This window comes from Salvelinus sp. IW2-2015, linkage group LG4p (genome assembly GCF_002910315.2).
Source record: "Salvelinus sp. IW2-2015 linkage group LG4p, ASM291031v2, whole genome shotgun sequence".
In the NCBI taxonomy this organism is placed as follows: Eukaryota; Metazoa; Chordata; class Actinopteri; order Salmoniformes; family Salmonidae; genus Salvelinus; species Salvelinus sp. IW2-2015.
The window spans coordinates 152,349-168,040 of record NC_036841.1 but is presented as its reverse complement, the minus strand read 5'-3'; the positions used below and the strand labels follow the sequence as shown (position 1 = coordinate 168,040).

General features: G+C 44.3%; 1 protein-coding gene and 1 long non-coding RNA gene across 3 annotated transcripts in view; one reads left to right on the top strand and one right to left on the bottom strand.

Moving 5' to 3' along the window:
* Positions 1-11,653, top strand: part of LOC139023642 (uncharacterized) — a 15,362-nt gene extending 3,709 nt beyond the window's left edge. The window contains exons 1-2 of one of the 2 annotated variants that reach the window (XR_011474797.1): positions 6,095-6,561; positions 8,454-11,653. This is a non-coding gene — a long non-coding RNA (uncharacterized lncRNA). Of the gene's footprint in view, positions 1-6,094; positions 6,562-8,453 lie in introns of those variants that run through there. The other variant, XR_011474796.1, reaches the window with a different exon arrangement.
* A 247-nt stretch (positions 11,654-11,900) lies between these two features.
* The window catches only part of LOC111958149 (beta-secretase 2), a 17,941-nt gene continuing 14,149 nt past the window's right edge, over positions 11,901-15,692 (bottom strand). Inside the window, exons 4-9 of the mRNA XM_023979339.2 lie at positions 15,323-15,454; positions 14,651-14,785; positions 14,203-14,304; positions 13,767-13,916; positions 13,450-13,618; positions 11,901-13,231 (exon numbers count right to left, since the gene is read on the bottom strand). Coding sequence (XP_023835107.1) covers positions 12,993-13,231; positions 13,450-13,618; positions 13,767-13,916; positions 14,203-14,304; positions 14,651-14,785; positions 15,323-15,454 — 927 coding nt within the window. The 3' untranslated portion in view covers positions 11,901-12,992. The remainder of the gene's footprint in view (positions 13,232-13,449; positions 13,619-13,766; positions 13,917-14,202; positions 14,305-14,650; positions 14,786-15,322; positions 15,455-15,692) is intronic.

The window sequence follows — 15,692 nt, the reverse complement described above, 5'->3', positions numbered from 1 at the left end:
GCAGTAATGACCCAGAACATACCTCCAGGCTATGGGTTTCACCTACAGCGAAAGATAATACCGCAGAACTACCTCCCAGCTATTGCGGTTCATCCTACAGCCAGAATAATGACCCAGAACATACTCCAGCTATGGGGTTCATCCTACAAAGCAAAAGGAATAATTTGAAACCGGAAGAACCCATAACCTTCCAGGCTATGCGGGTTTCATCTACAGCAAGATAATGACCCAGAACATACTCCAGGCTATGGTTCATCCTACAGCAAGATAATGGCCCAAACATACCTCCAGGCTATGGGGTTCATCCTACAGCAAGATAATGGACCCAGAACATACCTCCAGGCTATGGGGTTCATCCTACAGCAAGATAATGACCCAGAACATACCTCCAGGCTATGGGGTTCATCCTACAGCAAGATAATGCCCAAACATACCTCCAGGCTATGGGGTTCATCCTACAGCAAGATAATGACCCAGAACATACCTCCAGGCTATGGGGTTCATCCTACAGCAAGATAATGACCCAGAACATACCTCCAGGCTATGGGGTTCATCCTACAGCAAGATAATGACCCAAACATACCTCCAGGCTATGGGTTCATCCTACAGCAAGATAATGACCCAGAAACATACCCCAGGCTATGGGTTCATCCTACAGCAAGATAATGACCCAGAACATACCTCCAGGCTATGGGGTTCATCCTACAGCAAGATAATGACCAGAACATACCTCCAGCTATGGGGTTCATCCTACAGCAAGATAATGGCCCAGAACATACTCCAGGCTATGGGGTTCATCCTACAGCAAGATAATGGCCCAGACATACCTCCAGGCTATGGGGTTCATCCTACAGCAAGATAATACCCAGAACATACCTCCAGGCTATGGGGTTCATCCTACAGCAAGATAATGACCCAGAACATACCTCCAGCTATGGGGTTCATCCTACAGCAAGATAATGACCCAGAACATACCTCCAGGCTATGGGGTTCATCCTACAGCAAGATAATGCCCAGAACATACCTCCAGGCTATGGGGTTCATCCTACAGCAAGATAATGACCCAAACATACCTCCAGGCTATGGGTTCATCCTACAGCAAATAATGACCAGAACATACCTCCAGGCTATGGGGTTCATCCTACAGCAAGATAATGACCCAGAACATACCTCCAGGCTATGGGGTTCATCCTACAGCAAGATAATGACCCAGACATACTCCAGGCTATGGGGTTCATCCTACAGCAAGATAATGACCCAGAACATACCTCCAGGCTATGGGGTTCATCCTACAGCAAGATAATGACCCAGAACATACCTCAGGCTATGGGGTTCATCCTACAGCAAGATAATGACCAGAACATACCTCCAGGCTATGGGGTTCATCCTACAGCAAGATAATGGACCAGAACATACCTCCAGGCTATGGGGTTCATCCTACAGCAAGATAATGACCCAGAACATACCTCCAGGCTATGGGGTTCATCTACAGCAAGATAATGACCCAGAACAACCTCCAGGCTATGGGGTTCATCCTACAGCAAGATAATGACCCAGAACATACCTCCAGGCTATGGGTTCATCCTACAGCAAGATAATGACCCAGAACATACCTCCAGGCTATGGGGTTCATCCTACAGCAAGATAATGACCCAGAAACATACCTCCAGGCTATGGGTTCATCCTACAGCAAGATAATGACCCAGAACATACCTCCAGGCTATGGGTTCATCCTACAGCAAGATAATGACCCAGAACATACCTCCAGGCTATGGGGTTCATCCTACAGCAAGATAATGACCCAGAAACATACCTCCAGGCTATGGGTTCATCCTACAGCAAGATAATGACCAGAACATACCTCCAGGCTATGGGGTTCATCCTACAGCAAGATAATGACCCAGAACATACCTCCAGGCTATGGTTCATCCTACAGCAAGATAATGACCAGAACATACCTCCAGGCTATGGGGTTCATCCTACAGCAAGATAATGACCCAGAACATACCTCCAGGCTATGGGGTTCATCCTACAGCAAGATAATGACCCAGACATACTCCAGGCTATGGGGTTCATCCTACAGCAAGATAATGACCAGAACATACCTCCAGGCTATGGGTTCATCCTACAGCAAGATAATGACCCAGAACATACCTCCAGGCTATGGGGTTCATCCTACAGCAAGATAATGACCCAGAACAATACCTCCAGGCTATGGGGTTCATCCTACAGCAAGATAATACCCAGAACATACCTCCAGGCTATGGGGTTCATCCTACAGCAAGATAATGACCCAACATCCTCCAGGCTATGGGTTCATCCTACAGCAAGATAATGACCCAGAAACATACCTCCAGGCTATGGGGTTCATCCTACAGCAAAATAATGACCAAACATACTCCAGCTAGGGGTTCATCCTACAGCAAGATAATGACCCAAACATACCTCCAGGCTATGGGGTTCATCCTACAGCAAGATAATGACCCAGAACATACCTCCAGGCTATGGGGTTCATCCTACAGCAAGATAATGACCCAGAACATACCTCCAGGCTATGGGTTCATCCTACAGCAAGATAATGGCCCAGAAACATACCTCCAGGCTATGGGGTTCATCCTACAGCAAGATAATGACCCAAACATACCTCCAGGCTATGGGGTTCATCCTACAGCAAGATAATGACCCAGAACATACCTCCAGGCTATGGGGTTCATCCTACAGCAAGATAATGACCAGAACATACCTCCAGGCTATGGGGTTCATCCTACAGCAAGATAATGACCCAGAACATACCTCCAGGCTATGGGGTTCATCCTACAGCAAGATAATGACCCAGAACATACCTCCAGGCTATGGGGTTCATCCTACAGCAAGATAATGACCCAGAACATACCTCCAGGCTATGGGGTTCATCCTACAGCAAGATAATGACCCAGAACATACCTCCAGGCTATGGGGTTCATCCTACAGCAAGATAATGACCCAGAACATACCTCCAGGCTATGGGTTCATCCTACAGCAAGATAATGACCCAACATACCTCCAGGCTATGGGGTTCATCCTACAGCAAGATAATGACCCAGAACATACCTCCAGGCTATGGGGTTCATCCTACAGCAAGATAATGACCCAGAACATACCTCCAGGCTATGGGTTCATCCTACAGCAAGATAATGACCCAGAACATACCTCCAGGCTATGGGGTTCATCCTACAGCAAGATAATGACCCAGAACATACCTCCAGGCTATGGGGTTCATCCTACAGCAGATAATGGCCACACATAACTCCAGGCTATGGGTTCATCCTACAGCAAGATAATGACCCAGAACATACCTCCAGGCTATGGGGTTCATCCTACAGCAAGATAATGACCCAACATACTCCAGGCTATGGGGTTCATCCTACAGCAAGATAATGACCCAGAAACATACCTCCAGGCTATGGGTTCATCCTACAGCAAGATAATGACCCAAAACATACCTCCAGCTATGGGGTTCATCCTACAGCAGATAATGCCAGAAACATACCTCCAGGCTATGGGGTTCATCCTACAGCAAGATAATGGCCCAGAACATACCTCCAGGCTATGGGGTTCATCCTACAGCAAGATAATGACCCAGAACATACCTCCAGGCTATGGGTTCATCCTACAGCAAGATAAAGACCCAGACATACCTCCAGGCTATGGGGTTCATCCTACAGCAAGATAATGACCAAACATACCTCCAGCTATGGGTTCATCCTACAGCCAGATAATGACCCAAACATACCTCCAGGCTATGGGGTTCATCCTACAGCAAGATAATGACCCAGAACATCCTCCAGGCTATGGGTTCATCCTACAGCAAGATAATGACCCAGAACATACCTCCAGGCTATGGGGTTCATCCTACAGCAAGATAATGCCCCAGAACATACCTCCAGGCTATGGGGTTCATCCTACAGCAAGATAATGACCAGACATACTCCAGGCTATGGGGTTCATCCTACAGCAAGATAATGACCCAACATACCTCCAGGCTATGGGGTTCATCCTACAGCAAGATAATGACCAGAAATACCTCCAGGCTATGGGGTTCATCCTACAGCAAGATAATGACCCACACATACTCCAGGCTATGGGGTTCATCCTACAGCAAGATAATGACCCAAACATACCTCCAGGCTATGGGTTCATCCTACAGCAAGATAATGACCCAAACATACCTCCAGGCTATGGGGTTCATCCTACAGCAAGATAATGACCCAGAACATACCTCCAGGCTATGGGTTCATCCTACAGCAAGATAATGACCCAAACATACCTCCAGGCTATGGGGTTCATCCTACAGCAAGATAATGCAGAACATACCTCCAGGCTATGGGTCATCCTACAGCAAGATAATGCCCAGAACATCCTCCAGGCTATGGGTTCATCCTACAGCAAGATAATGCCCAAACATACCTCCAGGCTATGGGTTCATCCTACAGCAAGATAATGACCCAACATACCTCCAGGCTATGTGGGTTCATCCCTACAGCAAGATAATGGACCAAAACATACCTTCCAGGCTATTGGGTTCATCCTACAGCAAGATAATGCCCAAACATACCCTCCAGCCTATGGGTTCATCCTACAGCAAGATATGACCCAGAACATACCTCCATGCTATGGGGTTCATCCTACAGCAAGATAATGCCCAAACATACCCCAGGCTATGGGGTTCATCCTACAGCAAGATAATGCCCAGAAACATTACCTCCAGGCTATGGGGTTCATCCTACAGCAAGATAATGACCCAGAACATACCTCCAGGCTATGGGTTCATCCTACAGCAAGATAATGCCCAGAACATACCTCCAGGCTATGGGGTTCATCCTACAGCAAGATAATGACCCAGACATACCTCCAGGCTATGGGGGTGTTCATCCACAGCAAGATAATGACCAAAACAAAACCTCCAAGCTATGGGGTTCAATCCTACAGCAAGATAATGCCCAGAACATACCTCCAGGCTATGGGGTTCATCCACAGCAAGTAATGACCCAACATAACCTCCAGGCTATGGGTTCATCCTACAGCAAGATAATGACCCAAAACTAAACCTCCAAGCTATGGGTTCATCCTACAGCAAGATAATGACCCAAAAACATACCTCCAAGCTATGGGTCATCCTACAGCAAGATAATGGCCCAAAACATAACCTCCAACTATGGGGTTCAGCTACAGCAAGATAATGCCCAGAAATACCTCCAGGCTATGGGTTCATCCTACAGCAAGATAATGCCCAAGAACATAGCCTCCAGGCTATAGGGTTTCATCCTACAGCAAGAAATGACCCAGATAAACCCCCAGGCTATGGGGTTCATCCGTACAGCAAGATCATGACCCAGAACATACCTCCAGGGCTTATGGGCTGGGGTTCATCCTACAGCAAGATAATGACCCAGAACATACCTCCAGGCTATGGGGTTCATCCTACAGCAAGATAATGACCCAAAACAAACCTCCAAGCTATGGGGTTCATCCTACAGCAAGATAATGACCCAAAACAAACCTCCAAGCTATGGGGTTCATCCTACAGCAAGATAATGACCCAAAACAAAACTCCAAGCTATGGGGTTCATCCTACAGCAAGATAATGACCCAGAACATACCTCCAGGCTATGTCAGAACTACCTTAGAAGAAAATAACAAGACGGTAGGCTTCAAATCGTGGAATGGCCAGCACAGTCTCCAGACTTAACCCCCATTGAGCTGGTTTGGGATGAATGGGGCAGAATGGTGAAAGCAAAGCAACCTACAAGTGCAACACATTTGTTGGGAAGAACTTTCCGAACAATATTTGATTTCCATTGTAGAAAGAATGCCACGACTGTGTTCGGCTGTTATGTCTGCAAAAGATGGCTACTTTGATGAGTCAAAAATGTAGGTTCAATTTTGTTAAACAAAGCATTCCATGATTTATTTTGTGTCTCCAATTGTTTATTTGTTTTATYCTTTAATTTCAGAGTACATTAAGACATTAAACTGTGTGAATTTCACTCCCTTTTTCAATTTTTTATTGTTCTAAAACTTTTGACCGGTGGTGTATATCATTGGGTATGTCCAGCACAGTCCACTTCTGAGCGTATTCTTTTGAATCTGTGGCATCCCGGTTAAATTGACTAGTTCAGTTGTCTTTAATTTCAGTCGCTCTTATCCTGAAGACTGGACAGTACATGCAGGATTTGGGAATCAAATATCTACACACTTCAGCCGTGGCCTTTCTTCAGTGAGCCACATTGTCAACCATGATTACAACACAGAGACGGGGAATAATGACAATGCCCTCATTAGACTCATTAAACCATTGCAGATTAATGGTAGGACTTACATTCTCTTGTTGTTCTCCCTTCTCAGCAGACTATTTCAGCACTTTATGCAGTTAATATTTTTCTCATAGCTCAGAAATTCTTTACGATGCTTTCTTTCCTATGTAGATCAAATAAGGCCTGTGTGTTTTGCCCAATGTTGGGCAGGACTTCACTGCTCCCCAGACATTCTGGATTTCAGGGTTTGGCAGCACAGTTTCTCGTGGTAAGTCATATTTTATGCAATTTCATGAGAATATACTTATATATATAGTTGAAGTCGGACGTTTACATACACCTTAGCCAAATACATTTAAACTCAGTTTATCACAATTCCTGACATTTAATCCTAGTAACAATTCCCTGTCTTAGGTCAGTTAGGATCACCACTTTATTTTAAGAATGTGAAATGTCAGAATAATAGTAGAGAGAATGATTTATTTCAGCTTTTATTTCTTTCATTGCATTCCCAGTGGGTCAGAAGTTTACATACACTCAATTAGTATTTGGTAGCATTGCCTTTAAATTGTTTTACTTGGGTCAAATGTTTCGGTTGCCTTCCACAAGCTTCCTACAATAAGTTGGGTGAATTTTGGCCCATTCTTCCTGACAGAGCTGGTGTAACTGAGTCAGGTTTGTAGACCTCCTTGCTCACACACACTTTTTCATTTCTGCCCACAAATGTTCTATAGGATTGAGGTCAGGGCTTTGTGATGGCCACTCCAATACCCTGATTTGTTGTCCTTAAGCCATTTTGCCACAACTTTGGAAGTATGCTTGGGGTCATTGTCCATTTGGAAGACCCATTTGCGACCAAGCTTTACAATCCTGACTGATGTCTTGAGATGTTGCTTCAATATATCCACATAATTCTCCCTCATGATGCCATCTATTTTGTGAAGTGCACCAGTCCCTCCTGCAGTAAAGCACCCCACAACATGTGCTACCACCCCCGTGCTTCACGGTTGGGATGGTGTTCTTCGGCTTGCAAGCCTCCCCCCTTTTTCTCCAAACATAACGATGATCATTTTGGCCAAACAGTTCTATTTTCTTTTATCAGACCAGAGGACATTTCTCCAAAAAGTACGATCTTTGTCCCCATGTGCAGTTGCAAACCGTAGTCTGGCTTTTTTATGGCGGTTTTGGAGCAGTGGCTTCTTCCTTGCTGAGCGGCCTTTCAGGTTATATCGATATAGGACTCATTTTACTGTGGATATAGATACTTTTGTATCTGTTTCCTCCAGCAACCTAACAAGGTTCTTTGATGTTATTATGGGATTGATTTGCACTTTTCGCACCAAAGTACGTTCATCTCTAGGATACAGAACGCGTCTCCTTCCTGAGCGGTATGACGCCTGAGCGGTCCCATGGTGTTTATACTTGCATACTATTGTTTGTACCGATGAACGTGGTACCTTCAGGCGTTTGTAAATTGCTCCCAAGGATGAACCAGACTTTTGGAGGTCTACAATGATTTCTTTAGATTTTCCCACGATGTCAAGCAAAGAGGCACTGAGTTTGAAGGTAGGCCTTGAAATACATCCACAGGTACATCTCCAATTGACTCAAATGATGTCAATAAGCCTATCAGAAGCTTCAAAAGCCATGACATCATTTTCTGGAATTTTCCAAGCTGTTTAAAGGCACAGTCAACTTAGTGTATGTAAACTTCTGACCCACTGGAATTGTGATACAGTGAATTATAAGTGAAATAATCTGTCTATAAACAATTGTTGGAAAAATTACTTGTCATGCGCAAAGTAGATGTCCTAACCGACTTACCAGAACTATAGTTTTTTAACAAGAAATTTGTGGAGTGGTTGAAAAACGAGTTTTAATGACTCCAACATGGCTCCAACATAAGTGTATGTAAACTTCCGACTTCAACTGTATATTTTTCCGACTTCAATTTATTTTTTATATTTTTTTATTGGTTAAGAAAAGATGTACAGCACATGACATGGTGTTGAGTAACAGCATATTACCAACCCAGTTGGTGTCAAAATAAATACCCTACACATCAATACAATCACAAGCCATTAGATATTTTGTAGCTAAGATCTTTTCTTTTGAGTATGATGAAGGGAGATGTTCAATGTGTTCACCTGTCTGTCCCAGGCTCAGGCTCCAGCTCTTTGATGGAAGCTGAGGTGTCACTGATAGACAGGATCATCTCTAACAGRTCCTCTGTCTACAATGGGAAGATCACACAGGATATGAAATGTGCCGGCAGGCTGGAGGTAGGAGTGGACTCATGCCAGGTAAAAGATAACTGACCCCTCTGCCTCATAGGTCCCTATTAGCCTGGGTACCAGACCTGGTTGTGCAGTCATTCCACTCCTTGCCCTCCTTGTCATATGCCAGGAGTGGAATGATGGAACAAACAGGTCTGGTACCCAGGATAGGTCCCTATATTTTTTACCAGTTTTTACTGGTCCGATTAAGGGTTTTTAGAAAAACTTAGAGCCCCACTCAAATTCTGTTTACTCTGAATGACAAAATATATTTGAAGGTTAAGAAAAATAAAGACAATTGATGATCTATTATATCATGAAAGTATCAGGAGCCTAAATCATGTTTGATTTGATCACTTGCTCTGTTCATTCATGGTGTCATTCTGATTTAAGAACATCTTAACTTATAAACAAGATGTTTAAAGACAGTTGGATAAGGCTTTCACACTGCCACAGCAATGTACCTTTGTTCTGTTTCTATAAAAGTCAAACAAGAGTATCATACCAGTGGAATCATACAATTCCACTTATCCTGTACAAACATAGCAGTGACATCAAGGGTGTTCCTCCGCTTTGAACAGATCATACAGAGGGTTTTCATGCCTTTATGTAACATGCTCTCTGACCTTGGTCAAACAAAACCTCCATTATATACTGTGCCTTTAGCTTTTGTTACTTCTAGGTTAGACTACTGCAATGCTCTACTTTCCGGCTACCCGGATAAAGCACTAAATAAACTTCAGTTAGTGCTAAATACGGCTGCTAGAATCCTGACTAGAACCAAGAAATTTGATCATATGATGATAAAAAAATCTAAATGTAAATCAATTCAGGCTGTAATAACAAAATGTGGGAAAAGTTGAGGGTTGTGAATGCTTCCTGAAGGCACTGTAACTACTGACAATGTGAACTAAGCCAAATGGTTGTTTCCAATGACTAACATGGAGACATTTCTACCTTTTGAAATATTATTTTTTCTTTTTTTAATAAACAAATTTACCCTTCTGTGAAACAAATTAAGTCACATTTTTTACACACTCCGTAGCTTCCCTACACTGGCTTCCTGTTAAGGCAAGGGCTGAGTTCAAGGTTTTACTGTTATCCTATAAAGCGTTACATGGGCTTGCTCCTACCTATCTTTCCGAGTTGGTCTGCCGTACATACCTACATGTACGCTACGGTCACAAGACGCAGGCCTCCTAATTGTCCCTAGAATTTCTAAGCAAACAGCTGGAGGCAGGGCTTTCTCCTATAGAMCTCCATTTTTATGGAATGGTCTGCCTACCCATGTGAGAGACGCAGACTCGGTCTCAACRTTTAAGTCTTTARTGAAGACTRATCTCTTCAGTYGGTCKTATGATTGAGTGTAGTCTGGCCCAGGAGTGTGAAGGTGAACGGAAAGGCTCTGGAGCAACGAACCGCCCTTGCTGTCTCTGCCTGGCCGGTTDCCCTCTCTCCACTGGGATTCTCTGCCTRTAACCCTATTACAGGGGCTGAGTCACTGGCTTACTGGTGCTCTTTCATGCCGTCCCTAGGAGGGGTGCGTCACTTGTGTGGGTTGAGTTACTGACGTGATCTTCCTGTCTGTGTTGGCGCCCCCCCCCTTGGTTTGTGCTGTGGTGGAGATCTTTGTGGGCTATACTCGGCCTTGTCTCAGGATTGTAAGTTGGTGGTTGAAGATATCCCTCTAGTGGTGCGGGGGCTGTGCTTTGGCAAAGTGGGTGGGGTTATATCCATCATCGGATGGGGCCACAGTGTCTCCTGACCCCTCCTGTCTCAGCCTCCAGTATTTATGCTGCAGTAGTTTATGTGTCGGGGGGCTAGGGTCAGTTGGTTATATCTGGAGTACTTCTCTTATCCGGTGTCCTGTGTGAATTTAAGTATGCTCTCTCTAATTCTCTCCTTCTCTCTTTCTTTCTCTCTCTCGGAGGACCTGAGCCCTAGGACCATGCGTCAGGACTTGCTACTGTTCTGCCTGCGGCTATGGAACCCTGACCTGTCCACCGGACGTGCTACCTGTCCCAGACCTGCTGTTTTCAACTCTCTAGAGACCGCAGGAGCGGTAGAGATACTCTTAATGATCGGCTATGAAAAGCCAACTGGCATTTACTCCTGAGGTGCTGACTTGCTACACCCTCGATAACTACTGTGATTATTATTATTTGACCATGCTGATCATTTATGAACATTTGAACATTTTGGCCAAGTTCTGTTATAATCTCCACCCGGCACAGCCAGAAGAGGACTGGCCACCCCTCATAGCCTGGTTCCTCTCTAGGTTTCTTCCTAGGTTTTGGCCTTTCTAGGGAGTTTTTCCTAGCCACCGTGCTTCTACACCTGCATTGCTTGCTGTTTGGGGTTTTAGGCTGGGTTTCTGTACAGCACTTTGAGATATCAGCTGATGTACGAAGGGCTATATAACATAAACTTGATTTGATTTAAGTGGGTGAGTGTTGTGTATGTCCACTAGCACATTATGTGATAAAATGGCCTGTAATACATCAATACTGCTTATTCAGTTACAGAACAACAAGCTCAATGAAACTGCAGTTAATAGCATATAAATAGAAGAAACCCTCTAAGACTCTTGGATTGTGTATTGCACCATTCCTTAAATGTGGCATGGACTCTATCTCCAAGGGATACAGTGGTGGCCCGCTTGTGACAGAGAAGGACTCAGTATGGTGGCTGGTAGGGGACACAAGCTGGGGAGATGTCTGTGACCAGAGGAACAAACCAGGCGTCCATGGAAACGTCGCCTTCTTCCTAGGCTGGATCTATGAACAAATGCAGGTATAAGAAACCATTAAATCCATTGTGATTTACATGCATACACTTTTTAATAATGGGAAGTTGTAACTATGGTGTGTTTGGTTTTGCAGAAATGAAGATGAAAACTGAGAAATAATCAGGATGAAATGGTGGAAACATTGTATTTTTTTCTGAATAGAAAAGCCAGAAAGAGATGTTTGTCTACTTTTTGTACGTACAGTGTGTCATCAGAAATTCCGACGCTATGTGCTACATATTGAATTTGTATGTATGTATTAATTGAATCATTAAATTACTACTTCTACATCCTGATACTGTTTTGTGTAATATATACTGTACAGTTTGAAAAGTCGTTACATTTATGTATCACTTTGACCACCAGATGGTGCTTGAGTGTGCTTGGTAGTTCCTCTTGAGCTCAAGATTAGAGAAAGTGAACCTGCACCATGGTGCCCTCTACTTGTGTAACTCTTTCTTTATTCATACTAGTCAAATGGTGGATTGTTTATCCAGGTTGAAGGCTGTTGGAATAGAGGCCGGTCCTATTATCACACTGGAATGAGAGAGCTGTTACTTTTATCTGGTCAATGTAATTATATACAATCACAAATTTGGCACTGATATAGTTAAAACACATTTAAACAAACATGATCATCATCTGCACCAACACCTTTGCAAAATATTTTCTTTAACTTTTGAAATCATGGGTAACTTTGGGTATTTAGAAAATATTAATTAGCATAGAAATATATGTGCCCTTACAAATCAGTTTTCTGTATGTGTCTACTAATGGCAAGTTTTTGAAATAATATTATACAATCACATTGACATTTCAAATACGTATAGCAGTAAAAGTACATAATTCAACAATGTCGTTACAAAATCCTATAACACAGTTGCAGTGATATTGATCTTCATATTTTTGACACTTTTGATCAGTATTTGAAAAGTGCAATTAAAAATGTTGCAAACCATGCTAGTTCCCATATGACAACATTGTAAACCAGAAGGGAAGTATGATATCAACCTAAGTGATTTTCTTACCCCAACATAATGTGTGCATCTTCAATTGTCTGAACTCCTGGTTGTGCTTTGTGAATGAAACGTAAGAAACTGCTACGAAACATTCCTCCTTTTATCGCAGAGAAGAAGTTGCCATGAAATAATGGTATTGATACCTGTGGGGAACATTCAACAAACTTCAAAGCATCATTTACAATATCCTATTTTGAGTTGAGGCTTCTAAGAAGTCAAAAGAAACCTGACTGTTTAAGAGTTCTTGGGACCTTGTCTCTCAGCTGAGAGCAGTGTGCTTCACTACCATGTTGTAGGCAGTGGAGAATCAGCAGGTAATATGTGTAATCAGGGACTGGGCTGGCATAAGGATAGCATGATTCCTTTCTGCTACCCAACCTTCAGTCTTATAACATGTGTCTAAATTAATCATAGGTTGATGTAAAACTGGAGTGCAAAGAACTGGTAACATCTAAGCTAAGTGTTCACTGGTCAAACTGGTTCGTTTTTTTCCCCCCATGATGTGTCCAGAGAACAGTCCTATTGGTCAGTGAAGCCCCAACCCCTCCCTTTTCCCAGCCTCAGTAGAACTGGGACTGCCGGTGGCCGCCGTCGTGTCACCCGAGGCCCGCCTCAGTCACTTGATGCGGTGGCGGACCAGCGAGGACTCATCAGTGATCTCGCTGGACCGGTCTCGGTGACGACAGGACAGGAGGAGGAGCAGGATGAGGAGTACGACAGCACAGACGGCCATCAGGGCGTAGGAGATGACCCAGAGAAGGGGTTCCTTCAGCAGCCCTCCAGCTGCACAGTCAGATGCCACGTCTGCAGATGAGAAGGGCCCCAAGATCTCTGACACGGCTAGCCCACCGTTCACTAGAGAGAGGGAGGGTCCGGGGCTATAATGACTGACGTATTGTGGAATGCGATATTTTGGATATGAAGGGCACTTGACCAAGCAGATAAACATTTAATAGCCCAAAAAATTACATATTTTCTGGTGCTAGAGCCATAACCATACTGTATTTTGAAGACCAAGGCTTTATGTAAGACCCAATAATATCCTTTATGCCCCAAGTGTCTCCAGCCCTCACCTGCACATCTGCTGACAGCGAAGCCCACCCTCTTCTCAGCCCGGTCAAAGATGACGTAGAATCCCTCCATGACGGTTGCTCCTATCACCAGGCCGTTGGCTGACGACGAGATGCCGAAGCGGAAGCAGGCCAGCCTACCGTTCACGTCTGTGATTGGCTGGATATACAGCTGCAGGGAGGAGCCACACAGACACACTAATGTCAATCAAAGAGCTGTCGGCAAACAGATCTAAAGCTCATAACAAGATGGCGGATGTTGGTTGGAGTAAGCAAACAACAAAACACACGGGGGCAACATGGGGGACGTTTGTTGTCACCTGAGGGAGGATGGAGATTTTGAAGGACTGGCTGGTGTTGGTGGCTCTCAGGTAGATGGACAGTTTGGGGAAGAACCTCCACGGTGTCTCTCCCTTCAACCAGCAGGCCAGTTTAGTACCACCCCAGAACCCTGAGGTGAAGTCCTGGATCTAGTCCATAGAAAGACAGTGACTGATTGTTAAGACTCCAACAAAACTACTGAGTTGTGAAAAAAAGTGTACTTTTACATAGATGACTACACATTTTCTCTCAGATCTGTAGACCAGAACAAAGTTGGTCATATTGGGGTGGAAAAATACAGGCCATGGTCATACTGTATGAAAAGGAAATAACTTGCAGTGTCCTCAGTCTACACAGTTACTGAAGTGTCCTCAGACAAGCAGGTAATCCTAGAAGTCCTTGGTCATTTGATCATGGGCACAGAGGCTGACATACCAGAGATGTTCTTGAGATGGCCTCCACCACAGCATTGAACACATTCACAGGCAGCCGCAGCAGAGTGGTTCCACTGTCCACTATGGCTTTATCCTGGTTGTACTGAGAGATAGAGAGAAGGAGAGAGAGAAGATGTATAAAGAAACGGGGAGAAAAAAAAATAAAAAAAATCTTCAGTTACATGGTTTCCTTTCAGAAAGTCTTGATCAAACAAAAAGCTGAAATGTCCACCTTGGTTCCTGGAAGGCTTCAGAAACAGGATTAGCATATTGTTGTCTTTATTAACTGTTGCTTTATTTCCTCTTTCCAAACCTGCTCTACAGGCTAATCCACCAAGAATGCTGACTAGAAACAGCCTTAGGCTTAGGGCCAAGGTTAGTCTTTGTTCCTGACGTGTTGTGCAGATTGAAACATTTAGAAAACAACAGGGGGCCAGTCTGTCTCATACCTCTTTGCAGTCCAGGTTTAGATTCTGGTCCCCAACCTCCAGCTTTAATACTTCCACCTGATAGTACCACTCTTCCTTTATAGGGGTGTACCACATGGACCCCGAATACAATGTTGGTTCAACCCCTCCCATGACCTGAAACAAAACTGGGTTTTCATTCACCGTACAAATGACTGAATACAATGATAGCCTGAATAATATAATAAAACTACAATGGAATACCTTGGCACAGTTTGGTATGGCATTGCATACAGTGATTACACCCCACCATCTCTCCCACCTGCCCCTCTCAGAGGCTCACGTGGTCGGCTCGACCGCTCATATAACACCGACAGACCTGCTCTCGGCAGGGGGCTCTCTTAGCTTAATTAGCCACTCACTAACTAGATTGGGCGTCCAATGGGGAAACGCATTGAGAGGCGCAGAGACTTGCTAGCGATCATGTTTCTAAAAATGATCATGCCGCTCAGTCTCATCCGCCCTTGAAAGGTTTATCTGGTCTGGGCGTTGGGAGCAATATTATGCCAAGAGTCAGCTTAGCGTGCGTGAGATGAACAGCCTCAATAATCATCCTCTTTTGCAGTACAATAACCAGCCTTTGTAAGGAAGTCTCCCCCCCAGCATTCACTCCTCCCATACATAGCCTTTAGCTTTCTCCACCTGACTACTCACAAGACTTCCCCCCGCGGGGTCGGCAGTGGAGCTGTCTGACAACCCAGCTCCGCACATCTGGAGGGAGAACACATCTGGGATGCCTGTCTGTCGTACCATGGAGTTAAAGAAGGGCTCCACCGAGGAGTCAGGCTGAGAAACAGGAGACAAACACAAAACTTAGTAGAAAACAGTGTAATGTCTTGGCTGTCCTATTGGTCAATAGTGAAGCTGTAAGCACAGAGAATGACAGCATAAAGTCTTATCAGTTATCACCGTGATTAAACAGGACCCCCCCATATACAGTGGGGAGAACAAGTATTTGATACACTGCCGATTTTGCAGGTTTTCCTACTTACAAAGCATGTCGAGGTCTGTAATTTTTACCATA